Source organism: Caloenas nicobarica, chromosome 14, assembly GCF_036013445.1.
Source record: "Caloenas nicobarica isolate bCalNic1 chromosome 14, bCalNic1.hap1, whole genome shotgun sequence".
Classification (NCBI taxonomy): domain Eukaryota; kingdom Metazoa; phylum Chordata; class Aves; order Columbiformes; family Columbidae; genus Caloenas; species Caloenas nicobarica.
Window position 1 is genome coordinate 7,861,607 of NC_088258.1, and position 26,670 is coordinate 7,888,276.

The window sequence follows — 26,670 nt, forward strand, 5'->3', positions numbered from 1 at the left end:
AGAAAAACGGTGAAAGTAAGTATATTAAATAATAAGCAATCTTGGTTAAATTCTTTGCTGGTATAGCAGAGAATCTGGTCCTAGTTACTAAACAATACTGCATCTATTTTACTACACCGAGCTTTTTCCACCCACACAAAATAAATCCCTCATACAGGAGTTCTCGTCTTACCTTCAGAGTCCTGACTGTGTGTAATCTCAGCATGATTCATTGATATCAATAAGAAACATATCTTCAAAAGTCCGGACATTTCTTCTAGTGTTTATTAGAATGAGAAGATATTTAGATTGAAAAGGAAAATAAAAATAATAGAGTAAAAAGGCAATATTCACCCAAAACTTTCATAGCTATAAATCAGTGGCAGTCTAAGCTACGGAGTACAGATAAAGATCAGAATGATCTGAAAGTGCTTGCTCCTAAGCTTTTAATTTAGATTTTTTTCCAGGATAGAGATATGTTTTATGCAAATAAACGTCAGTATGTGCAGCCAGACTTATTCTCCTTTTAGCAAGTAGCTCTTTTAATTTTCTTCCTAGTAGCACTGCTTATTTACTAAGCCACATTCCACCTAAATATGAGTTAAATGTGGTTTAGTTTAAAAAACAAAAACAAACAAAAAACCCAACAAAAACAAACAACAAACCCCTTTTACACTCAAATAAAATAGAAAAGAAATTGAGGGAATGAAAATGGAAAAAGAAACTCTAAGCAAACCCTAAGCCTTTTCTAGCTCGTTAAGTTGCCTGCATTATTACTGCAGACCAGGGCTGGGACCCTCCACCGCCACATACATGAGCCCTGGCCCTCTGGCTTGTCCCATCTCCTTGCAGGATGCTCCGGGTGGGGAGCGCTCCCCTCCCCTGCTGCCCTCGCTCTGCAAAAAGGGGGAAAACCTCCTTGTGTCCTTCTGAACCCGAAGTGACACATTTGGGAAATGGGGTTCAAGAACACAACACTTCATTAAGATAGACCAAAGCACTAGTCTTTGTAGTCATGAGAACCGTACCATCAGTTTTTCACCATCAGCTAGGAAACGTGTTTTAGAAGCTTTTGCTGTCCCTGCTGCCCTCTGCTATGTATCATAAAGATCACTGAAAGATAAATTCTCTGGAAGGGCCGTAACAGGATACCTGGAGCTTTTCACCAGGGTGTCGCTGATTCTCATAAGAAAAGACTTGACAGTCTTACACTTGTCCTACATGAAATGAATTTGTTGCTTTCAGTCTAGATCCTCAAGGACAAGGATAAACTCTGCAGTGATGCCCGGCCTGACAGGCAGCAGGGAGGGAAAGGACGCGGAGACTGAGCAGGTCTCATTCATGCAGGTATTTCGGCAGCCATGTCCTCTCCACAGCATCAGGGACCATTTGCTACTTCGATCCATGTTACACCATGTTAACTGCAAAGGATTTTCTGCCTCTACACCCTCAGCCCGGCCCTCTGCCCCGTCGTGAGAGTCACCAGCCCCACAGGTAAAACAATTAATTAATCTGAGATATTACATGATGCCCTGCTCTACAAATTGCAGCTTCTTACACCGGGATTTGTCCCCGATTTTAACAAATGACACTGAGGGTTCTGTTGGCCAACTTCGCTCTGACCCTGAGATGACTTTGTTAGGTTTTCTCTCCTTTTCCCTTATTTCAAGGGTTTATCTGCAGCCACACTTACTTTCTGCATTTCTCTTTGTCACTGAATTTGGATCCTTTTTTTTTTTTTTTTTATTTTTATTTGAAGTTCCCTACTTGAATTACAGATCTGAACATCTGATAAATACACCTTTTTCAGATTGTTTAATCTCATGTATCAGCACAGTACTCTTTTATGAAAATGTCTTTCAACAGCCTCGAGCAATACTTCAGTCTATCACAAATACATAACTCCAGTCTTCTAAGAGGAGTGGCTCAAACTGATGGATGATGAAAAGTTTAAACATTAGACTAAGAAGCAATCGCCTCTGTCCTGTTCCTGCACACACTGAAACTCTTTTCAGCTGCTCTTTTGGGAGCGCCACAGTACATGTCTCTCATTCAGATGTATCTGGTTTCCTAGACAATGAACTTTCTTGTGTTTGTTTCTGCCTTTGCCCTGTTAATTTTGCAGTAAGGTTTGATTACGCTGCATAGCTTAAATCATGCTACCAATGTCAACTGTGATTCACTTATTCAAACTCATTCACTTTGATCAGGGAGCACATTTTAATTCAAGCATGCTAAATCAATAGGTAAGGAGATTAAATGCTAAGAAAAGTGCTGTTTTATCCTGACTACCTCCAACGGACAATGGCAGGTGCAGAACAAGTCTGCTGTGAAACAGCCCTGCTTGATAAGACAATCTGCAGGATGAAATAGCTCCTCTTGTCAGTGCAGCTAGTCCACTTGCAGAAGTTCACTGCAGCTTTTAGACAATCCCAAATCACCCTGTAGGGATCTCTGCAGATCCCATCCAGCATTTCCCCAGAGATCACTCCTTGCACCACAGCAGCATGTGTTGTGATCGGATCTCTGAGATGTCACCCTTGCAGGACTGTCCGGTATGAGGAGTTCCCAGATTGCCTTCTCCTCTTGCTCCCTAAGCAGCCACTCTTCCATGTGAAGAAATCTTAGACATTTTATCACTCATCTTGATGCAGCCACTGCCTTATCTGAAGACCGATAACCAGAAAGCTAACCTCATAATAGGAAGCCTTGCTGATAAGCCCTTGCTCCGCCAGTGCCCATCCTCCCCCTTGCAGCCAAGCTCTCGGTACCTCTGAAAAACGCTATATGCAGTGAGGAAACCCTCAGGGGGTTCAAGCTGAAAAGGGAGAGAGGGAAGTAAGGAGAGGGCAGAAGAGAAAGAAGAGATGGTGGGTTCTTGGCGAGAGCCAGGACCCCACAGCACTTTACCTGCCTCTGCTGTGTGCGCCTCCTTCCCCGCACTCGCAGTGCGATGAGCTGGGCGGCTCCCACCAGGGACCCCGAGCAAGGGGCCGGGACTGGGGCCAGCGCCGCCTCACAGCCTCAGCGTCTGCCCAGCAGCGCCCAGCCTGCAGCTGGAGGGGAGGGGAAAAGTCTGCTCTGCTGGGGGGCTCCGGGGGTGAGGGACTCCCACGCAGGGAGAACAGGGTGATTCCCCTCCAGAGATGAAGAGAGCTCAACAACTTGTGTGGAAACAACACACAGGCTGGGCTGGTGCTGCCCAGTGCCCTGCTCCCCCAACCTCCCCATCCCCAGCCTGGGCTGCGGGCCCTGGGCTCCTCGGAGCAGAACATGAACTGACTATACCTGGGATCACCCAGCAAAAGGAGCTGTGATTGCTGTGAGACGAAGTTGTTCCAACTTGGTGTTTAAAGTTTCCGACTAAATCATGCCCTTGCACAGCATCTTTTTCCTGCGATGCAACACATCCAGTGCCACCTTGACAGAACAGACAGTTTAGTTACTCTCCAGGGCAAAACACTGCACGTTAGTGAGACCACCGAGGTGCGACTTGCACACCGTCACCCACAGCAGGACAGGGACAGTGGAGGGACAAGGCAGGTTCCCCAAGCCCAGGAGTAATGAATTTGGACATTGGACTTGCAATAAACACTTGTCCCCTTGGATGACATCTTAAAGTATTTCAGGCAATTTAATCAACTTCTGGACTCAAGGGTTTCTTTGCACAGATGTGTGGGCAGACATTAATTGCACACAAATGCATCCTTGAGCTCTGGAAAGCGAAAGAATCCCCTTCCCTGGCACAATGAGCCACACTGCACCCTTTCCTTTGCAAGGAACTCTGGTTTTAGAAGTACAAGTGTAGGTACAGTCCCTTGGGACTACTCTGTATGTTCAACAAGACCAAGCAGGTTTTTGACCATGTTGAACATGGATCCTTAAAATTTAAGCTTACTCTGTTCATAGCCTTTCCCTGTTATTGCTCATGTTTTAATAGGTGTTTTAATTCCCCATTTCAAGCCTAAGAATACTTGTTTAATTAGATGGAGCAAAACAGGAAACTGTAAGAAAAAAATACTATTATTTACACTGCACCTTCTGTTCCAAACCCTCTCAAAGCTATTACAAACCAAAGGCCTAAGTGACAGGATTAAAAGATATGAGATGTGAAATGCATAGTCTCTTGTATGATTTTTTGAACCTGTGGGATTAAAACACTGAAGAAGCTTTGAAGAATTTTGTCTTAATATATATTTGCTACATGAAGCTAAATTCATTACACATTAAGAACATATTTCCCACTACTAGATGAGTACAAATGAAGCTAACAAAACAAAAATGAATGGAATCACTTGAAAGCATACACAGTTCATCTTTCCAACAGACAAATCTGAGTGCACTCTGTGCCAAAATTCAACTGCACATACTGAAATAACAGTGAGCCTGAATTACTGTTGAAAAAACCCACCAGTCAAACCCATCTCTGCATACTACAGAATACTTACTGTTCCACAAAGATGACTGAGAACCCCGGGCTATTAAATTAGCAAAAGAAATCACTAACCATCAGGCAAAGGAAATTCAAGGTAAATAAAAAGACATGCTCAAACATCCTACCTGGCATAAGATCACCAATCATTGAAAAAAAACCAAACAAACAACACAATGTACAACTTTGTTAGACTTCAAAAGCAAAGGTAAGTCAGTTCTTACTTTACTTACCAGCTGATATACAAGCTGACGTCTCTCTGCTCTCTCACAACACTTACATCCCAAGCAACGTACGACACACGCCTGCCAGTTCTGCACTACTTACGATGCTGCTTGTTGTTTTAAAGAAAGGTTATATCCCAACTGCCAGAAATGATCCATTTTAAATGGAGTTTTAAAAATAAGACGTTAAAATAAATAGCATTTATTTAGTGCTCCTGAAGAAAAGAAAATGTCCCAAGCAAGCAAAACCTTCAAAATCAGGTCACTATCCACAGAGGTAGCTTGACTCGCAAAATTTGCAAGAAACTGCCTGCAAGTGTTTTAAGCTAAAAACTTCTGAGAACAACTTGCTTAGAAAGTTTGTTACTAAACCTATCAGTTTAAAGTACAGTTTTGGCAAGTTCTACATAACTCCTTTAGCTGGAAAATGGTATATGCAAAAGCAATGAGGATTTATGAGACTTTGAGAGGAATATGAAGGAAACCCAACCAAAAGTGATACCTTTTTTTTTGTGTGGACTGTTATCCCTTTAAACAATATCTAAATGTTTAAATAAATGCAAGGTTGTGCTGCTATTGAGAGCTTGATTCTCAACACAAAGAGCAGTTGCTGCAGACAAGCATGGCTATGGTTACAAAAATGAACACAAAAGTTAATGCAAAAAGTAATCTCAAAAAAGTTTATTAGAATGATTAAAAACATGTGGAAAATGACAGTAAGAGAGAAAGTAACTTAGCATGGAAGAATATCCACTTCAACAGTTTATATTCAACAAAGCTTGAACTGAATGGATAACTTTATTGCCAGATTTCACTTGATTTCTTTAATAACAGTTCACATTGTACCAGTCTCATCATTACTAGGGCTATTGCTTTTGTTTGGATCTGATCCCTGTTGCAGGTAAGCATAAAAAAAATCCCCCATTACTGCTGGACTGCAGAATGAATTGTCAGGTAAAAAAGAAATTCTCAACCGAAGAGTCTGTTTAAAAAACCACCTTTTTTTCCTAATCACACTACAAAGAAATACATCAGTATTTTGGCCTTTAAATTTCTTACATGGTATTCATTTAGCACGGCAATCCCCAAATTCCCTCCCTTTAAGTAACCGTAAATCAAACTCCTCTTTCAGAGGCTGCTTCTTGGGTTAGATTCTGGAGATTTACTTCACACATGCTTACACTGGCTTGAGGACGAAGACAGCATCATCTAGTACATAGTAGTCATTATACATGTCACCTTCACATAGGTATGGCAGTCTGGTGAAAGCCTCTATGGCAAAACCAGCTTTACTGAAAACTTCTGGCAGGCTATTCACCTGTTCTTCCCAAGTGTGCCCTTTGATTTCCAAAACTTCTGAGGGCTTTTCCCACTTGCCACCTACTGAGAAAACAAAACAGTTTTGTTTAAATTATAAAGAAAGTTTTATTGTGTGTTGTATTATCTTACAGAAAGCATATTACACAGATTATATTCCATTCCTCTCCAATAGGAGGTTGACAAGCCATTTGTTGAGTTGCTGCCAAGATGCCTTCAAGGTTATGCCTGTTCTTCAGAAGTAGCTCCTTTTTAGGGTTATCTTTGTTACATTTTTAACTCGTAGTTCCCAGACTGGCTGAAAAGTAACTTCTTCTAGTGAGGCTGGTGTTCAGCAGATACATACAGACAGACTACTTAATGAAGATCTCTTCTAGCATTTTAAGGTTATTTCTTTATGCCCACTACCTGGCTAAAGATGGTTTCGCGTATTTACAGTAAACAGAGTCATCAAGTTGAAAATTGTGATTTGCTGTGAAGTGTCCATCAGCAGACCACCACATTACAGTGGATGGCTACTGAATCTGTTCCTCCAGTGGCCACCTACTACCTGATAAAGACTGATCAGGGTCATAAAAAACTAAGAAGCCAAACACTTGTAGCATGCTGGAAAACACGCTGTCATTTGTTATATCCAATGAAATAATCTGAAGGATTATAGGCAGAACGCTCAGAAATTCCAAATTTAAAACACTTCACTCATTTTCCAAGTAATGTAATTCGCAAATGACAAATATTTTCTGGTTTGGTCTGTACCTTTAACCAGTTTGCTAAATGCAGTAGTAAACACCCTTCTAAACAGGAAGTTCTACATTGTGTGATTCAGAGCGTTCTGCAACTCCAAACATTTCTTAAGTTCCTCTTCCTTCAAGCAGAATAATTTCCTGAGAGATAAAAGAAATGGTATCTTTCACCAAATTGAAAAACTTGCTAATGTTGGCATTCGACTGGATTCTGCACGATGCTGGTAAGACTCCTTTTTATTCTTCTTGTATTTTCGTGTGTAACAGCAGTTAAACAAGAAAATGTGGTTATGATTTGCAACATAGCTACGAAGTAAGAGCAGTAAAAAGTTTTGCTGAGAATCAAGCTAATTTCTGCTATCTTCATATAATTCACAAATTAAACAACCGTTAGCAAAAGCTGCTTCTTCCAAAAGTCTGAAATGCTCCTGTAATCTATTTCTGGGTCAAATCCTACTGCACTTCCTTGGAAAGTGCTCCAGCAGCAGCTGCGTGGTTTCAGCGCAGCTGAGCTGGTTTGGGAGGAGGGTTTGGGAAGTTCAGCAGACAGTATCTACATCAACTGAAGCCATGAAATTCCCTCTGCAAGGCCAGCCAGAGCCCCAGGGTAAGATGGAAAAGAGAAGGGGATCAGCTGCAGAAACACAAGCTATTGCCTTTCACCACACAGGTGCAAGTTCACCACCAACTTGCCTCACTACAATCTTCAGATTACTGTAGCTGCTACGGAATGGCTCTGATGTTGATCTGACACAGCAGCAGAGTTTCATTTTATTCCTGTAGAAGTCACGGACACTGAATCTGCTTAGATTTGGTCCATAAAACACTCCATGAGCAAAATGATGAAGGACAATGCTGATTGTCCACCGTGGGCAGGCTTATAAATTGTGCTTCAGCAGTAAGTTAAGAGACTTCAGTTTATTTTTCTTCTAATTTGTTATTTTCTAGGAAGTAGAAAAGGATGCCGTTAAGCTAATATCTTCATTTTTACTGCAATAATCCCAATCCGATTGCTTAAATAACTAAACAATATATTTGGATAAAATTAAATATACTAAAACAGTATTTAAATTATGGATTTCAACAAGGACTTAAAATCTCCCAGACCAGTCGTATTAAAGCTTACATTTCTGTTCCTTAATTAGAATTCTCTTCTCTGAGTAACCTTCCTGTTTTCTCTCCGCACATTTTTAAATGTCAGAACTAACAAGCAGTATTATTATCCTTAGAAACCCAGAGTCAATATATGTAATGAAATGGAAGAATGTCTAGGAACTATTATGAATCGTAATCAATGTTATGAGATTGCTAAATTATAAATGCCTCCATTTATGACATTTCCACTGTGTGCCACCAGGCTGTCTCACTTGATTCAGATCAGGCACAGCGGAAGAGAGAGAAACCCTTGCAGAACTACTCCACTGAGCATAGAATCATAGAATCATTTTGGCTAGAAAACATCTCTAAGATCATTGAGTCCAACCGTTAACCTGGCACTGCCAAGTCCACCCCTAAACCACATCCCTAAGAACCTCATGCACACATCTTTTAAACCCCTCCAGGGATGGTGACTGCACCACTTCCCTGCACAGCCTGTTCCAATGCCTGACAGCCCTTTCCGTGATTTTTTTTTTTCTAATACCCAATGTAAACTTCCCCTGGTGCAACTTGAGGCCATTTCCTCTCATCCTATCGCTTGGGAGAAGAGACCGACACCCTCCATGCTACATGCAGACTTATGTCACCTGACATCCCCCCTCTCCATTGCCCTCACAAATCCCCAAAACACTCAGGACTAAATCTGAGGCAGGGAACTACACAAAGTATTCCTTTGGTCTTCTCCAGGGCCAAAGGAGACATTAACATTACTTTAGATATGTGAGTCTTCTCTATACTTTTTCAGAAAAACAGAAAGCTAAGCACATTACCACACAGGTAAAACTGTTGAATGAACACATGGGCAAGCTGTAGGAATTACCTAAAAGTTTCCTGGAAACAACCTTAAAAAATTCAAGTTGTTTTCCTCCTTTCCTCCAACCTTTTCTCAAATGACTCGGAAGTACCTTATTTTCTTTTTATATTGTTCCTTGCTTTTTGACTGTCCCTCACATTACCAATTGTTTATTCTCAACAGGTTCTGCAGATACCTGCCAGGTCACTGTAACACAACCCAGATTTCAGGGAGCTGACTACTCCGTGCACACTGTGTTCCTAACATGTGCTTTCTCTGCCTCTGGATGCTCCCCATCCTCACTTCAAGTTCTATGGTTTCGCTTTTTAACTAATAAACATGAGGATTTGTGTACTCCTGGATGCACAGATCAGCAGAAGTACAAAGTACATTTTTTACCAGAAAATAACGTTTCACTTCAAATCAATGACCTGACTGTAGACGACAATGCTGTTTATATCTGTGGAATAGCATTTTCAGATTCAAGTTCACCACTTTCTAAACAAACAGGAGATGGAACAGTACTAATGAAAACAGGTCAGTTGATTATTCCTTCTTAATGAAGCACCTTAAATCAATTCTCTTTACTAAATACTCTCTTTATTTACATTTTCAACAATGGCATTTAAGACGGAAATACCAACAAAACCGTTAGGAGGAATATGACTATATTAAAATATTAACAGTAAAACCATGGAGGGATTGTACAAATAAGCATCTAACCTTGTTTGCTAATTGGACTGTTCTGTCATGTGATGCAAACAATGCTAGAATTCTACAAAAGAAAGAAGTTTTGTACTCTGTCTTATCTAACCATACGCTACATCCTCTTACAGAAGGACTTCACTGGCTATCAGAAAGGAAGTATAAACAGAAAAATGAGAAGTAGAAAGCCTGACATTTAGTGGAAATGCATGCAACAGATTACAGGGTCTCAGAACTGGGGATTCACTACGCCAACATGAGCAAATGTTTTAGTTCTGAACCTTTATATCATCTGCCTTCTAGTTAAGAAAGTGATGAGACTTCATTAACTACATCTCAGTTTTACATGCCTAAAATAGGGAAAAAACCCACCCTAGCTGAATTATTATTTTCCGTATATTCCGTCTTTCCTCTAATTGCATTTCTGAACAAAAGTCTATGAGCTTTATTCTGCTATTCCTTTATGAGAGCACAAAACTGGATTCTATTCTCTGTCTACCCCTCAATGGAGGGTTCATAACAAAAAACAAGTCTCCATTGCCCTTGCAAACATTCACGGAAACAAATGTGTTCTCACTAAGGAATTTAGATTGAAAATGAACCAGAAAATATTGGTGGGTGTAAGGTTTTTTAATTCCTCAGAGGAAAGGGGTTGAAATGCAGAATCTTAAGAAAATTATGTGAATCAGAAGAACTGTCCTTTATTCTTACACTCACTTTTAATAAAGGCGCAGAGCAGCAGCACAACAATGGAAAAGTCGTCTTTGTCTTCATGATCATCACCTCAGCCTTACTGTTTCTATACAGCACTACTGTATTCACGTTCTTTGTAATCTACAAGGTAGGCTCAAAGTGATTTTTCTGAATTCTTTTATTTTTTAAATCTAAGCAGTTTTAACATCTCTACAAGGGGAATAAAAAGACATTTCTAGATTCCGTTACTTTTATGATTAAGTTTTAAAGAGGTGGTTGCGCACATCTGAAAACTCTTGTGTGGCACATACCTGTACTCTGAATAGCAACCACATTTTCTTTTCTAGTAAAGTGTCTAAAAGAAAAGGTATTCTAAAAATAAAATTATCCTGAAAGTAGTAATCAGCAAGTTGGAGATTATCTATCAAGGCACATGCAAAATACAAAACTAGAAATTACCATTGTAAGTCATTAAGTCTCTGGATTAGTTTCCAATAAAAGTAAAATAATTTAAACTTAATGTCCAAGTATTTGTCAGCAGCAGTAAAGTTACTGCAAACTGACTTTACTTGTGTAATGAAATTCTACTAATACATCAGACATATAGAGAAGAGAGGCGCTGGTAAAATTCTTTAAAAATCAGAGACTTGGAAGAAGTTTTATCCTTATGGAAACAAATACACTAAAAAGCACCTGGTTAAAAATTACATAAATTCTGTATTTTTAGAAAAGAATCTGGAACAAAATTTGTATTCAGTTAAAAACACCCAAAGCTGCCACTGGAGTCTTTACATCATAATGAGACTTTGACACGAGAAAGAGGACTTCACAGTCCTAAGTGGTACAATATGGTAAAATGGTTCTGTGCTGTATCGCTTAGTGTCTAAACATAAGGACAGGACAGTCTTTTTAATTTTTCCCATTTTTCTTTATACTAGGTGAAACAGTATAGTGGGAAAAAATAATCTGGCCTTCTCCAGGGGAAAACCTGGTATCTGTGATACCAGTGGTTTATTTTTGAGAATTGGGCAGTGCTTCAGGCAGGTCCCATTGTACTCAAAGCAAAAATACTTGCAACATCTACTACCAGAAGCTGAAAAAAGCCTCACACGCACAAGAACTTTGCTGATTTTTCCAATGGTATAAGCTGATCTAATGAAAGACTTTTATCTACAAACTGTTTGATGCTTTTAACTATTTCGCTACTTTAACAGCTGGCGTTTCATCTCATGTTTTAATCTTTTATTATCCCTCCTTCCAGTTAAAACCAAAGCTGCTAAAGAAAAGTGGGAAAGAAGACCAAAGAACAGAGAATTGCGTATGTTACCACTTTGTTTTCTTTGTCTGTGATTCGGAGGGTTTTTTTTCTTTTTTAAGTATCAGGTTTGTGATTAATCAATGATTTAATTAGAAAGACATTCAGAGCTGTTAAGGCTTCACTTCAGATTTGTATAAAACTAGTTAATGATTTTATATTTAACTAAGTAGTTAATTAGATTATTTTAAATTAATTTGGTACAAGATAAAGTCAATCTATGTAAAGGCCATCTCTAATACACAGCTTCCTTTAGGTTTTAAGTAAACTTTGTTTGAACATCTGAAAATAGCAGGTTTTGCTATTAACTATTTGGTTGTTTAAATGGTGCATTCAGGTAAGCCCTACTGTATTTAAAACAGGTCTATTAAGAACCTCTATCATCATGCATCCTTCAATTAAAAAACACAAAAAAACCAAACCAACAAACAAACAAACCCTAAACCCCACACACTTAAACATCCATTAAAGAAGGTATATATGTTAAGAGATGTAATGTTAACGTAATTTAAAACACTTCTGCCTGACAAACTGCATGTTCTTAAAGTGTTAATAACATTCCTAAAGACATATTCAGCGAAAAAAAAATCAGAATTATAAAAGGTAGAAAAAGATGTTTCCCCCAACTTAAAATGTAGCACTGAACTGAAATATTTTAAATAATTTGCAGAAAATCAGTAGTGGACGAAAAATTTTTCAAGCAATTGCCCAAGAACTTCAAAAGCAGAAGTACGCTGAACAACCTGTAAGTACCTATCTACCCATACAAAAGTTTACGGGGAAAAAGAAGAACTGACGGGTTTTAAGTGTACACCATTTCCTTTTCCTCTGGAAACAGACTTTTGTCTTTTAAAGTTCATAAAGGTCTTTAAAAAGTATTCTGCACAACAGTCAAAGACATTATAAGGCATTCTAAATGACCATACAAATACATTTTTATATATATGACAGTATATACCTTATATGTATGTATGTATGTACCTTTAAAAATGAAGCTTCCATACATTTGTATTTTGTTGAAAAAAGGTCTCAACAAGTAGTTCTGGACTGTTTGGTAAAAGGCACAGAGCTATTAGGAATTCCGTTTTTAAAAATATTTCTACTGTAGTTCCTCTTGCTCCCTTAGCCCAGGGTAGCTAGATGACAAAAACGTAATAAAACTGTTATAAAAGCTCTACAACATTCTTGTAGATATTTCCCCCTCCTTCGACTTACTTATTGGCCTCAAAATCCTGCTTCAAAAATGTTGCTTCTCTTGAGAAACAGTATAAATTCTCTACTATTCTGAACATGGGCTGCACCACTCAGAGATGTAAGGAGAAACCAAAGGAAACAGAACACAAACACTTCTCTATACTTTTTTACTTCATTTATTTCTATACAGCCTCAATTGTTTTCTTCTGTAATTACCCCTTTAAAGACTTCAAGCCTCTGCTGACATGAGCTGGTCCTTGGTTTGAGCATCAGATCAGAACACAGTGAAACAAAAGGGTATGTTCCACTGCCTGTGTGCTTCCTGAGATTAGGAAAATCCAACAGGAAAATAAATACATTTTGAATCCTGTAGATGCCACATGGACAAAAGCAACTGGATAAGTAGGGAGAAAGAAGTTTACTGCAATGGGAAAGGGATGGAGTTTGCCTCAAAAAAGAAATTCTGTCTTTATTAAAAAAAAAAAAAGTTCACATCAGTAACAAAATACTTCTACATTTTTTCCCTAGGATGATTTGGAAGATGACACTGTTTATCAGAACAGATGAGCATGTGCAACAGTTCAGATTTGTTCCATATTTCTCATGCAAGCAAACGGGCAGATGAAGCAGCTAAGCTTCTTCACAGACTTCCTTTGCTTTAAAAAGAGGAGAAAACCTGGCAGGACAGTGTTCTTCAAGAGTATTTTCTAAACAGATCACCAAAATCAAGTGCATTGTACATTACTTCTATGTTACATGTTACTCCTATTTTCAATTCTGCAAGAATAAGAATGGTGGGAAAAGACTTAATCTTTCATAAGATAACTGCTAATTCTTAATAAAATTTTCATTTTTCAGTTTAGATTTAATTCTATGTCTTTTTTTTCTTTCCTTTTACATGAATTGAGAATTTGTGAAAGATGTATGATAATTGACAGCAACAGAAAATAAACTAATTTCATAGATGAAATTCTGGTTTTAGTCATATTAATGTGATAGTTATTGATGTAACAGATATACAGATCAACAGTTCCTAAGTCTTAATAACAACTTAAACAGAGCAAAACATATGTATTCTGTAGACAGACAAACAGAAAAACCAGTCAATATAAATGCATGTACTATTATGGTAAAGCTCATTTGGGTAAAGCTTCCTAGCCTATTTTAGAAAAGAAGAGTGGTCACAGTGAGAAGGTTGCTCCTGCAATATTAAAATTCACTTGCTAGACAGACAATCCCCCATCTTCCAGTCCTACCATCCAAAGTCAAGGTTACCCAGAGACACCAAGTTTTGCCTTCACATGCTTGTTCAAGCATGAACACAGAAGTATACTACCTAGTCGAGGTAGCATACTTTTTTTTTTAAAGTATCTTTTTTTTTTAGCAGTTACTACCCAGCCAGTCTACAAAATCAGAACTTTTACAAGAGATCTGTTAGTATCATGCATTCTCCCTACCAAAGAACAGCTGCATCTTTTATCATCATTTAAATAAATCAAGGCTTTGTTTAACAAATGAAATGGTATTTCTCATTTCAGTGAGATGTGAACTGACAACTGAAACAAAACAAGGGTCCATCTAGCACAGCACTGTCCTTCCAGCTCAATTTAGTACTAAGTATTTCAGGAAGACAGAAAACACACCTTTGTCTTCTTATCCCTGTCAATCAATCACAAGGACATTAATGTGTTCAACAAGAACATTTCACAATCCCAGGCTGCTGGTGTTTACTACTTCTGAAGTATGGTGCCTCTGACATTTTTATTGTAGAGAAACTCAAACCAGTCCACTTATATATTATCTAATAATGCCTTTATATAAATATGATGTCTATATTAGGAAATACAAAGGATTTTTATATGACCCTATGGGATACCTATTAAAAATATAAACTTAAAATAATATATTTTCTTACGTGACTAGTCTAATACCTTATGATTCATGCAGCTTACTTGCCAAATTTAGACATGTGCAATAAGTGCATTACTTGTTCTTCTATATGTTGAAAATAAAACTCTGCAAAGTCCCAGAAATAATTTATGATTAAGCTACTTTGGACTCTAGGTGTCACTGTAATTCCAGAAACAGCAAGCACAGAAATACGTTTTACACATTCCTCTACCTTGCTTTGTTCTCTTAAAGCAAGTTTTATGTTATTCACATAGACAGTTTCCACAATTACCCTCCCAAATATCTCGTTTTGATAAAAATAATGTATCCATTTCTTGAAACAGATCAATACACTGATCGAACACCTTACCTTCCTCATCTTTTCTGCATTTGTTCCCCCCTCTAAAATTCAAAAGTTTATCTAGGCGAGTCCAAACTGTTTTTCATTAGCTGATACAAGAAGTTACTTAAGCCATGAAATGTTCTCCTCTTTGAATGTTCCAAGTATATTTTTTTGTTAAATATAAAGCATACATACATACCTAACACTTTAAAAAATGCATCATCTTGTAGAACAGCTGAATGAAAATACTGAAATTCTAAAATCATTTGTACATCATGAAGACAGTCTGGCAGTTCATTGTCTATTTCTTTAGACTACACTTAAACTGATCTTAAGTGGTAAAGCTTCAGTGGAACGACAGTAACTTTTGTGTGTACTAACCTTGCATTGTCTAAAGAAGTTTATAGGGGCCCATATCCATGATAGTGATAAACAGACAAGCTGAATATGTTCTTAAATTTCAGAAGATATTAAGGAAACAAAACTGCATTAAACAAAGTGACTAATCTGCTACAAATCACCACCACAAACAAAAGCATGACTTCTGTTTACAAGACGTCTTACGACAGATTTTAGTTTTCAACAAGTAGGAATAACTGAGTTCAACCATCACAGAACAGGTTTCCAGTCCCTTAGGATTTGGAAATTTAACACTCTTTTCTCCTTGCAGTATACTGCAGGAGATTAATAATGAAGGATATACGCAGACTTAGAGTAGTTTCTTCCTTAATTGATCTACCTCCTGTTGAGCCAGGAAGCTGCATGTGGTCTGTCAGGTGGTTACCCAACAACATGCAGAAAAGTACATGCTGAGTGCAATAGCGATTGCAAAACACAATGGCACACGGTTTTGAAGGCACACAAAAAAGCCACCCAAATAACTTCTCAATTTCTGCTTCTAATAGGCCAATGAAAGCCTACAAAGACACTGCTGTTACTCAGAGTTGTAAAGAATTTTTAAAAGAAGGCATATCGTTCCACATTATATGAACAATAAGTTGTAACCAAATATGCTCAAAATACTGTACAGATGTGTAAGTCAACCCCCACATCTAATTTAAGACACTCTACTTTTCGGAATAGTTACAAGATTATAGGCTCAAATACTGTATTTTAAGCAATTCTTCATCTTAGAGCATCTTTTATACTTAAAACTTTCCCCCTACACACCAAAATACCATTGGCATATAGAAAGAGAAAAACATTGTGATTGCGAGAATGTTAAGTTTATTAGTTCTGTATTTTCTGGGCATACATGCCTTTCCACAGCCAAATCTTAATACTCAAGGAAAGCCAGTGTTCAAGCAATGACTGATGAACACCAGCCTTCTAGAAGTCAAACCACATTTACGGTGTCTCAACCTGAATCCACAATCATAGGCATGTGAAAAAAAGTTTCTAGTCTCTTTTGAAGTTCAGTCATAAAGACAGATTCATTTGAAAATCTCTCATGTATTTCTTTAAAATGCAACTAGGGGAAATAATGAAGTTTTGGCAATGAATTTTACTTTTTTATTCCATATACTAATACAAAATTAATAATGATAGATAATTTGTATTAGTAGGGGTTTATATTTTACTTCGAGAGCTCATGTTGTAAAGTGAATGTTATCTCGCTATCAGGCGCGCTTCATCTGGAACACTTGAAACAGTTTGACCTGAACTGTTCTATTCAGGACTAGACACCGTCCTGATGGTTTTGCTCAATGGTCGCTAGAGACAACAGGGGTTACCTATATGACAGTAGCAGAAATGAATTTTCCCGTGTTGCTCCAACAGAGCTCATATGTGGCAACCTGAAGAACAGGATATGCGACTTCAATATTTGAGCATTTTGTTGGTGCCAACAGTGTGCGCTGGGGAATTAAGAAAACAGCTTACATCATGTGGCCTATTTACCTATGATTTCATACTTCTGAACATGTATCATACAAGTTATTTGTAAAAACCTAATACAAACATGCCAATTATTTATTAAACATTTAATGTGGGATACTATAACCTATAAATGTTTTCTTTACCTACCTAAATTGCTATTAATCGGTGCACTTACCATTTTCCACATACGGATGAAATGGCAGAACTAATGCTAGAATGACTCTGCCTCTAGTTGGCTCCAGTACACTTCTAATGTCTTTTAATACAGTCAGTGGTTGATCACATCGATCCAGCAAATTCAAACAGCTGATAACATCATACTGAAATCCTGTGTTTTGCCACTCATTTATACCAAGCACCCTACAAAGGAAAAGAGAAAGAGATACAGTCTGTTAAACAAACACAAGCTGAGTTCAGAGAGAACCACTGAAGACAAAAATTCCCTATGGATGCATTGATAATGCAGGTAAGGTCAGACACCTAGGCAAGGAAAAGAGATGGACATGATCCTTGTGGTCTTTTGGAAAACTAAGTGAACAATGGGCATGGCTATATATCCAGTCCTATGAACCTTTATATTACCTTATAATCATGAGGCAATAAAGGAGCAAAACCCAAAACCCCAGGTATTAAAAAAAATGTGTTGTCCTAGAATAAAACCGAAGATACTTCTAAAACTGAAATATGATTAATGGCTTTCTGCATTTTACCCATTCTGATTTACCAGTGTGCAAACCTGGATTGTGAAGTAGCTGTTTTATTTCCACACAAAAACAGGTGAAGGAAAGAAATCCACAGTTCTTTCATTCTTTGGGTTGAAGTCTAGGCATATAGCAATACTAACCATTATTCAACAGGACCAGATCTGCTGCCTGCAAGAACTTCCAGGAGCTGTGACAAGTGCATGAACAACATTTTGAAAGTGCTGAGGTTTTTGTTACTCAACATTATTCAATCTTATCAGCAGGAGCTAAGCACAGTAAGAATAAAAGAATCTTTACACAGTCTTCTATATTGTAGGATTAGATAGACACAGATTACTGAGGTATCCCTATTACCAGGATTCAGTTTGCTTCCTCTGCAGTACCTGTGTCTTCCTCTTGAAATTTTGGACTGTTCATCTCAATTTCATCTTCCTGACTCCCTTGATTAAAGCAATTTATGCAAGCTATGAATAAGGAGACTTCAAAATCCTCGTTGCCTATTTTGTGTTAATAGGGAACATCCACATATCAAAAGCACTGCTAACAGTGAACATCAGATGTGTTTGTTTTCTTGCTTTGTACAGGCCAACCTATTCCACAGCAACCAAACAATAGAAGAATTGACTGAAAATACTGAACGTTCATTAAATATTACAAACAGATTACTTCACTGTAACATCTGATATAAAGGATGCAGAAAGTATTCAGTACAATACCTGTATTTCTTCTTCTGAAGCTGCCATATCATGGTTTCAGACAATTCAGTGGCATAGATTTCTTCAAAGTGAGGACTCATGACTTTAGTGACTTCTCCATCCCCAGCCCCCAAATCGAGAAGTCTGTGGGATTTCCATTCTGGATTTATTTTAAGCAGTCTTTGAAATTGTTCTGGGGAAAACACAAACATTGAGCCCCTTCCCAGCAGCCTGAAATGCAAAAATGAGAAATTACTAATTTTGTACAAACTTTAGAAGGAAGGACAATGAAGTAATTCAGAATGTGTTTTGGCAGCAACCGCTCACACATAATAGTGTACAAGGTCACCGCTCAGATAAATTTTAAATCCAGTTCAACTTAGTCTTCCGCTTGTCAGAGATCAAACACGTAGCCACATGCAGTTACAGCAGTTAACACTTCAGGAGGAATTTGATTAGGTAAGGAAGAGCCCATGAGGTGCAGCTCAAGGAAATGATCACATTAAAAAAAAAAATAGAGGGGGGAGAGGAAGAGAGGGAAAGATAAAGGTTGAACCTTACTTGTCACATCTGCAGATTTGAATCTGTCACCTACCTTAAAAGATGAAATAGCAGAGGAAATAAATATGGCTGCAGACAAAGTAGTATGCACAATGAATGAGAATAGGATGTGGAACTAGGAGGGAAGCCAGGGAACAGATTTAAAGAAAGGACTGGGGTAACACTGCTGGAGTGACAAAAGGTTTTTTTAATTGTATGTTACAATGGCTTTTGCTGCTATCTGCAGAACCTGCATTCAATATGAAGAGCTGTGGAATAGAAAATAGGCAACTCATTAAGGAATTGTGTAGAGATGACAGTTGGATTCCTTATGGATCAAGTCAATGACATACACACCCATAAGTGTTTGAAGACTACATAGTGACAGATTTCAGCTGTCACAGCAGAATTCAGAAGATGAAAGAGTTAGGAGAACAAGCAGAGGAAAAAGAACTGGACAGTAACAGACTGAAGATAGGTAAACATGATTGTTTAAACTAATGTTGGACAGCAGGTTAAATTTAAAGACAATAAACAGAATTCTTCTATGTTGAAGAGGGGAAAAAGGTAAACAGAGGAAAAGAATCCAAGAATACAAAAAATAAGAAAAAGAGGCAACCTAGGAAAGACTGACTGTACTAAAAAACAAAGAAACGAACCAACAAAAGGGACAGAGTATACAAAATCATATAGAAGAAACTAAACCAGGAAATTAAATGTATGAAATAATTAGAATACAGCCAACTTGAGCCCCTTGCAGCACACTTGTGTCAGCCCACACTGCATAATTGGCTCATAGCTATTATTCCTAACAGCACTATGAGGTGTTATTCAAAGCACTGGAGAGCCTTTGAAAAAAATGGGAGAGAAAGGAAGGAGAAGACACCAAAGGAACCTTTATATAAAGCTACAAGTAACTAAGAACACCACAGGGAAGCTCATAAAGTCATCTGGTTATAAAATAAGGAAAAATATTATTTTTCTAGTTTTAGTAGACAGCTACTATCCTCATATCAGACTGTGCAGCAGTATGTAGTAGGTGCCAAGGTAGGGAACATGGAGATATCAGGTAAATGTGACAAAATGTGTTCTTCGTAAGGTTGAAACTGACAGCCTGTTAAACATGTCTAAATGAGGTGACATGAGCAAAAAAAAAAAAGCACTGACTTTTTTGGAAAAAAGTACTAATGCACCCACAAAAAGCTAAACTCCCCTGCAGCCACAGGAGAGAATGATTCAATAAGACTAACAGAATATTATTTTATAAACTTCTCTTTTCCTGCCTTCCTGATGTTTCACCAGTCAAACATGTCACATGAGATGTTACCCGTTCAAGGAGAGCTTACACACAAATTGAGGTGAAATTAAGTTTTACAGAATAGGGGAAAGAACAAAATTCTGTTCCACATCAGTGTTACCAGACACAATGCTCGTCCAGCTTTTGCACTGTTTAGAAATCTGCCCAGATTTGCAGCGGGTTCTCTCCTAGAAAGAGTTTTAGATGCAATACGGAAGTGACTGGATACAGCCACCTTCAACAAGTGATACGGCAGTAGGTAAAGAGCAAAGCAGGGAAAGAAAGCAGAGAGAAGAGGGATACATTGTCTAAAACAAAGAGAACACTCTTATTAGAAGAAAATTAATACAAGTAATGGCTATAAAACACAATCAGAATCCTCTAACTATCTCTTATTAATTGCAATTACCTCCTCTGTCCCCTCATACTGGAAACAGTGTTCGTCAATTAAGAGGGCTGGGCATGAAGAACACAGTAGGGCATTTCAGATCTGTTAGACTACCAAAGGGAAAACTACAAATTTTTAAAAAGCTGAGAGATCAAGGGGTAGAGCTGAACACTTGAAAACTTTAAATCCAAGCTGTATTTAGTTGACCTAAGATTGAGTTTTCACTTACCCATTGATAGATGTTCTAGACATAAAGAGGCTAAAAATTGAGGACACAAAAGAGTGATAGAGCTGGATAAACAGCCAGCCTGATTTCTCAATGCTGTTGTTTAAGAAGATCTGTGTTCCTTGGTCAAGGTAACTCTGGACAAAAATAGGCTGAAGGGATTCAGACAGCTGTTCTGTGTTGCAGACATACCACTAGAGAAAAAAGATAAAGGACCATTAAAAAGTTCATCAATATAAAAACAGTAGTAGCTAAATAAAAAATGAATACACAGAAGGCTATTATCAATTTTCGCAATATAAAAATTTAGGTTTTTCTACAGACTTTTCAACAAGCTTCAGGATTAATTTAACTTAGATTTGAATTGTAATCAAGTGAGGACTGATTACTTTCTAAGAAATCATTTTTGTCTTAATCATTACCCTGTACTTTGAAGAATTTTACAAAGTAACTTTCCTAGAAAGGAACACAGGTCCTCTGTGGATTAGCACCACCCTGATAAAGCAGTATGAGGTGGGATAACATTCTTTTCTATCTTCCAGCTCATCCTCAACTTTTCCCTAGGCATCCTCTGCAAATAGATCAGCAAGTGCATTTGGAATATTTTTTCCAGGAAAACAGATAAAGGAGATAAATCCAATCGATACTCTAAACAACAGCTTGTCTGCCTTATAGCATTGCTGGACTATATTTCTTCGCTTACCTGTACCAGCAAGCAGGACCACAAGTCTTTCAAAACAATTAATGTCTGTGAAGCTTCCTCCCAGAAAAAGAATGTTACTTTTTGATATCAGATCTATCTGGAAAAGTAACAAACCACACAATATCCTAACATTTTACTATCCATGTGTAAGGCACATCTAAACTCCTTGTTTAACACCTGCTTTACATTATTTTAAATGCAAAAAAAAATGGTGCAAACCAAGAAAAACTTATAGAAATTCTGAAATTTTATTACTGTCATGGCCACCTTTTGCATCTCCAGCAAATGCCTCTAATGCTGCAGCATTCTGGAATGCCAGCACTGAAATTCAAAAGGTTGCTTCTTGATAAATTGCAACGCCAAGCCAAACTCCCCTCCACTCATTACACAGAAGTTACCCAAAAAAAGTTTTAAATGTAATTTTATTTAAGAACGCCACTATTATTTTTTCACTCTCCTACACTTATGCAGAGCCACTGTCAGCCCTTCTTACAGAATCTCTAATGCCATTGTGTCTGTTTTCTAATATCAAGGATTATTCCGTACAGCTAACGCTCTCTTATCTCCCCTTAGATCTTGCAATAACCTTCTCTAATCTGGCTGCATGTGTTTACTGTGCAGATAGGGAGTTAAAAGTATCTTAAAGAGCAATGCAGAGTTTTCACAGAATCTTGTAAAAGTGCATGTAGAAGGACAGCAAACAGTCAGCTGGAGTAACTCCCCAACAATTTAACACCTAAGACTCTGTCTATAGCCATCCTGTGCAAAATGTATGCCCATATCCTGATCTCTTCACATTTGCTGTACCTTGCTAGGAGAGGAACGGTCACTTAACGCATGTTTACACAGTGTTCAGCACAATGGGACTTCCAGTCACTACCGTAATACAAACAATAATGGGACAGGATTCTTGTGACAGTGTCTCGCTGCTTCACGATAATAGTGCCAGTAAGCAGAGGGGAGCAGACAGCTGCACCAAGGCCATTACACCAGATTCATAAACAGGGGTTCCATCAAACACTGACCCAAAGTAGCAAAGTAGCAAAAATGTCAAGACCCTTCAGCCGAGTAGCAAATGTATGTCTGCTTAGGTTTACTTTGAAAACCATTTGGATGATGGGTATATTTCTGGCAGATTCAGGTTCTCAACTGTACTTTCAAACACACTTGTAGGTAACACAATGATCCTTTGCTCTGAAAACCAGCTTTTGAGCAAATCTGTACCGCATGATGGAGCCTGGCACAGGGATCGCTGAGCCTGATGATTTACCAGTTCAGGTCTGTTCACACCGCAGCGCAGGGCTACTTGAACAAATCAGCATAGACCAGTGACTCCCAAAAGGAATCCTTAGTGAGTCGTGAAAAACCGCTGAAGCAGCAGCCTGTGTACTTTGTCCATCCATCCTCAGAAGCCAGTTTTAAGAGCCTGGCAGAAACTAACAACCCCATGTTGCTGGGGAGCAGGCTGGGCTCAGCAGCAGGTTTATTCATGAGGCTGCTGCCTTGCTACACTGGACAGGTTTGGAGCGGCTCAGATGATCTGCCTTTCACCATTTCCAATCCAAAAGAAAATGTATCCAACTATCAAAGCTTTGGAAACACAGGCTTTGTTCCATAAGCAATGTGACCACTTATGTGCTGTACCTGAGCTCTTAAAACTTGGTTCTGCACTGAACTGTCACCTGGAGTTCCAAGATCTGACCATGGAAAACAACAGTGCTACAATTCTTGTCTTTAAGACTCCTAAATATTGATATCTATTGACATAATCATTGGCAGAACTATGATGGTAACAACTGCGAGAAGCCTGTTTCAGAAATTAGACGTTGTTCTCAGACCTTTTCTAATTTCTTCTTCATGGTTAATCTCACCAACAAGGCTACTGGCAACTACCTATATAACACTAGTGAATAATAGAAATGATAGCAAACCATAAGAAAAAAAAAAAGGCACCACTATATAAACCAAATCCAAATTTCACATAAGTGGTGAAAGACAGCTTAATTACTGGAATTACTTCCTCAGAACAGAAACCGCTTTTGTTTTCCTCCATGTACAGTATATGAAGAGCTCTTTTTGGGCCACTAGTTTCATGATGGAAAGTGTATCAAGCTCTTATAGCACAACAGTAGAAAAATTACAGCACAAAAGTCTGAAAAATATGTTAAGACCTTTGTTATAATAAAAATTATTTTATTGATAATTTTGCCTAATATTAGTGCAATGAAGAAAATGTTATTTCAGCTAACCTACCTAAAACTAATGAAGTCAGTGAAACTGCAGAGACTGAAAACACCTGGGGCCTCAACATGCAATCCTTACTTCTGAGTAACCCCAAAACCTCAATAATCACAAATCTTACTAAACTTACTGAATAATCAATAGTTTAGGTTTAAAATCTAGATCAAATAAATTAGAAATAGAGATTATCCACTGCAGACCATCTACCTTCGAATGACATAATCGTCTCCATAACACATTGCCTTGTTTGATGTGTCTTTCTAGTACAGTTTTTAACACCACAGAAGACTTTAAAAATTTCTTTGTTCACCAGAAGGGAGTTCTCTCTGTAAATCTAATCTAAATTCTGCTTCTCTTTGTCATCCTGCTTATGTAGTGAACGATCCAAACAGCAGACCATATTCATTAAACCCCCATAATACATTCACTCAGCAGCAAGATTCTGGTTGCCAGTGTGCACCCAGAGCACTCCACTAATGGACCGGATTGAAGAATTATGATGCATGATTATGTTCTTCCTTTGTACAGCAGTCACCAAGTATTTATGCTATGTCTTCTTCATTAGCTTGGCTCTGTATATTTTACTTAGAATAAAATGGTATCTTCCTTTAGCCCTAAGAGTTTTTATTAGCCCTTCTGAACTCCTGACAGATTTTCAGTAGCATTTTGGTAAAATGTAGTGCAGACCTGAACATATTTTAAATGCAACCATATCACATAACCATTGTATAGCAAGAGTATAGTCCCTAATTTCTCTACAAAGTACTGATCCACATGCCTATACTGACCAAATATAGCACTAACCTTTTATATTGCAGTCATATCCCATTGCAAACCCATTTCTGGTTTGCCATCAACTACCGTTCCAAGGTCTCCACAGTTTCCCAGTTGCTCACTTTCGTTATTTTCCTCTAGATACACTAGCGTTCATTAAAAACACCTCTGTGATTACAAACCCACCCCATCACCTGCAAACTTCACTCAAACGGTGCTTACTCACAGAGCTCAGCAGGAAGAACGCAAGGCGCAGGTTTACACCCCCCAGGAGCAGCCCTAGCTCCCAGCCCGATGCGTCCCCGCTCTCGGGACCCCGCGCTGCCTCCCCCGTCCCGCCGTTACCGCCGGACTCGCTGCGAACGCCCGAGCCCGCACACCCAGCCCCGGCTGCCCCCGCTCCAGCCCCCGTCCCTCCCCTCCCCAGCAGGCTCCGGCCGTGTTTCACACGGAGGGCACACGGCAACTTTCTCACCGGGCGGACCAAGCTGCTCCCTCCCTTTGTCTGGCGCTGCCCGGCCCGCTGCCCCCTCAGCCCGCACCAGGGTCCCCGCTTCCCCCAGCCCCGCGGCGGCCGGTACCTCAGTGCGCCCCGGCGGACAAGGACCCCCCGCCCGCTGCCCTCGGCGGAGCTCCCCAGCGCCGGCTCCCGGGGCGGCGGTTGCGAGGGAAGGAGGGAAGGAGGCCCCAGCTCCTGCCGGCACCGGGACCCCCGCCGGGCACGGGAGGGAAGGCGGGTGGGGGAGGGGCGGGGCGGGAAGGGCGGCTGCCCCTGGGGCTGTACCTGGTGGTTCTCCCTGGCGCCCGGGGCTGGCTGGCTGTGGCTGCCCATCATATTCGCGTAGAGGGACCTGGATAAAGGGCTCCTCAGGTACCTGGCAGGGCCAGACCACATCTTCCTCCTCAGCACCCACAGGAACAGGGTGTAGCAGCACAGCCAGCTCAGCCACAGTCTCATCGGGGGAAGGGGCGCGGAGTCACCCCCTCCCGCTGCCTTCTCTCCCCATGGCAGCGCCGGCAGCACGCAACTCGCCCGGCTCGGCTCCGGGCCCCGCACACAGGCTGAGGGCGGAACGCGCGGCGCCGCGGCAGCGGGGCCCGGCCGGCCGGCTTCGCTGAGACACGCCGGGGCGTGGCGCGCACCCGCTCCCTCCCTTTCTCTCGCCAATCACAGGGCGGGCGGGACCGAGGCGCGGCAGGGGCCGTCCCCGGGGCGCTGCCTTCGAACCGGAGCGGGGCCTGGCGGCGGCAGTGCTTCGTCCGTACCGCAGCTCGTCCGTACCGCAGCTCGTCCGTACCGCAGCTCGTCCGTACCCGCCCCCCTCCCCGCGCCGCTCCGCGGCGGCAGCGCGCGCAGGCTCTCCCCTCAGAGGGGCTCGCGCCGCCCGCCTTCGGCGCGCACGTGCTTGGCGCCGCCCTGTCACGCGGGCTGCGCATGCGCAGAGCGCTCCGGGCGGAAGGCGCGAGGCTGAGCGGCCGGGGCGGCCCCGCCGCAGGGCTCCGCTCGCCGTGCGGCCCGCACGCTGCCCCGGCAGTCCGGATCAACGTGGTGCAGAGGAGCTCCCTGGAATTCCTACCTTTCTTTAATTAAGGTTCAAGATCTCGGGAGCAGTTCACCGGTTTGAGAAGTTCGCTGCTGCTGCAACAGTAAACGCTGAAAGTCTGAAGGGGCACTTCACCTAAAGCTGTGTTTGGTTTCCATTATCTTCAGGATTTTCGTGCACGCAGGAATTTGAGGCCAATAGGACAGAGGTGATGAGATTCCTAAAAGGCCAAAACCACAAGCATTTAAAGATAAACCGAGCTATTACAGGGTTTGCTCTTCAAAACCGTCTTCCGTCTGCAGATGAAAGACAACAACCGTTTGAAACACAAAGTTTGGCTTCAAATCCTCAGACATTGCAATTTTTCTTGTACATAACTATTTTGCAATGGCTCGAGAGTAAACCTTAGTGCTTGTGTGGAATTTCTGCAACATTTTGTTTCATAAAGGCTTCTTTACAAAGCACAGAGCCCGGGCTCTGTGGCAGGACCACGGTCACCGCGCGGGACGATCCAAACGCCTCGATCCTGGCTTTTTTTTCCCAAAGCTGTGGGATGTGCAGGCAGAGGAAGGAGAAGTCACAGTGTCGGCAGGGAAACAACAACTTCAGAGCCAGCCTCCTACATCCTATTTCTGCACATGGGGATGCTGGGGGGTGTAGTGGAGAAGGGTGGATAAAAATAATTAAAATTAATTGGCTTAGTGCAACTAATACCCTGCAGAGGACTGCCAGCCTAGAAGAGACAGTGCTTATCGGAACATTTTAATCTGACACAAGATGGATAGAAATATTTTGGCTTTTCATACAGTAGTGTGTGCCTTTGCTAGAAAAAAGCCATAGCTACTGTGAGTTTAGGTTAGGCACCACTTTTCTGACTTACGCTCTAAACAACGT

The 26,670-nt window shown here is 40.2% G+C and overlaps 3 protein-coding genes across 3 annotated transcripts in view; 1 reads left to right on the top strand and 2 right to left on the bottom strand.

Annotated features, from left to right (window-relative positions):
• The window catches only part of OTOA (otoancorin), a 36,050-nt gene extending 35,799 nt beyond the window's left edge, over positions 1-251 (bottom strand). Inside the window, exon 1 of the mRNA XM_065644973.1 lies at positions 173-251. Within this exon, the coding sequence (XP_065501045.1) occupies positions 173-251 (79 nt within the window). The remainder of the gene's footprint in view (positions 1-172) is intronic.
• A 5,093-nt stretch (positions 252-5,344) lies between these two features.
• METTL9 (methyltransferase 9, His-X-His N1(pi)-histidine) lies at positions 5,345-25,308 on the bottom strand. Its single transcript, XM_065644933.1, has 5 exons — positions 25,017-25,308; positions 20,518-20,708; positions 18,085-18,294; positions 16,840-17,024; positions 5,345-6,018 (listed from the first exon to the last, which is right to left on the bottom strand). The coding sequence occupies exons 1-5, from the start codon at positions 25,188-25,190 to the stop codon at positions 5,813-5,815; spliced, it is 966 nt and encodes a 321-aa protein (XP_065501005.1). The 5' UTR covers positions 25,191-25,308; the 3' UTR covers positions 5,345-5,812.
• Positions 6,787-13,367, top strand: IGSF6 (immunoglobulin superfamily member 6). Its single transcript, XM_065645028.1, has 6 exons — positions 6,787-6,919; positions 8,830-9,183; positions 10,080-10,192; positions 11,306-11,362; positions 12,030-12,104; positions 13,082-13,367. Exons 1-6 carry the CDS (start codon positions 6,853-6,855, stop codon positions 13,118-13,120), a joined length of 705 nt encoding a protein of 234 aa, XP_065501100.1. The 5' UTR covers positions 6,787-6,852; the 3' UTR covers positions 13,121-13,367.
• Positions 25,309-26,670: the final 1,362 nt, after the last annotated feature.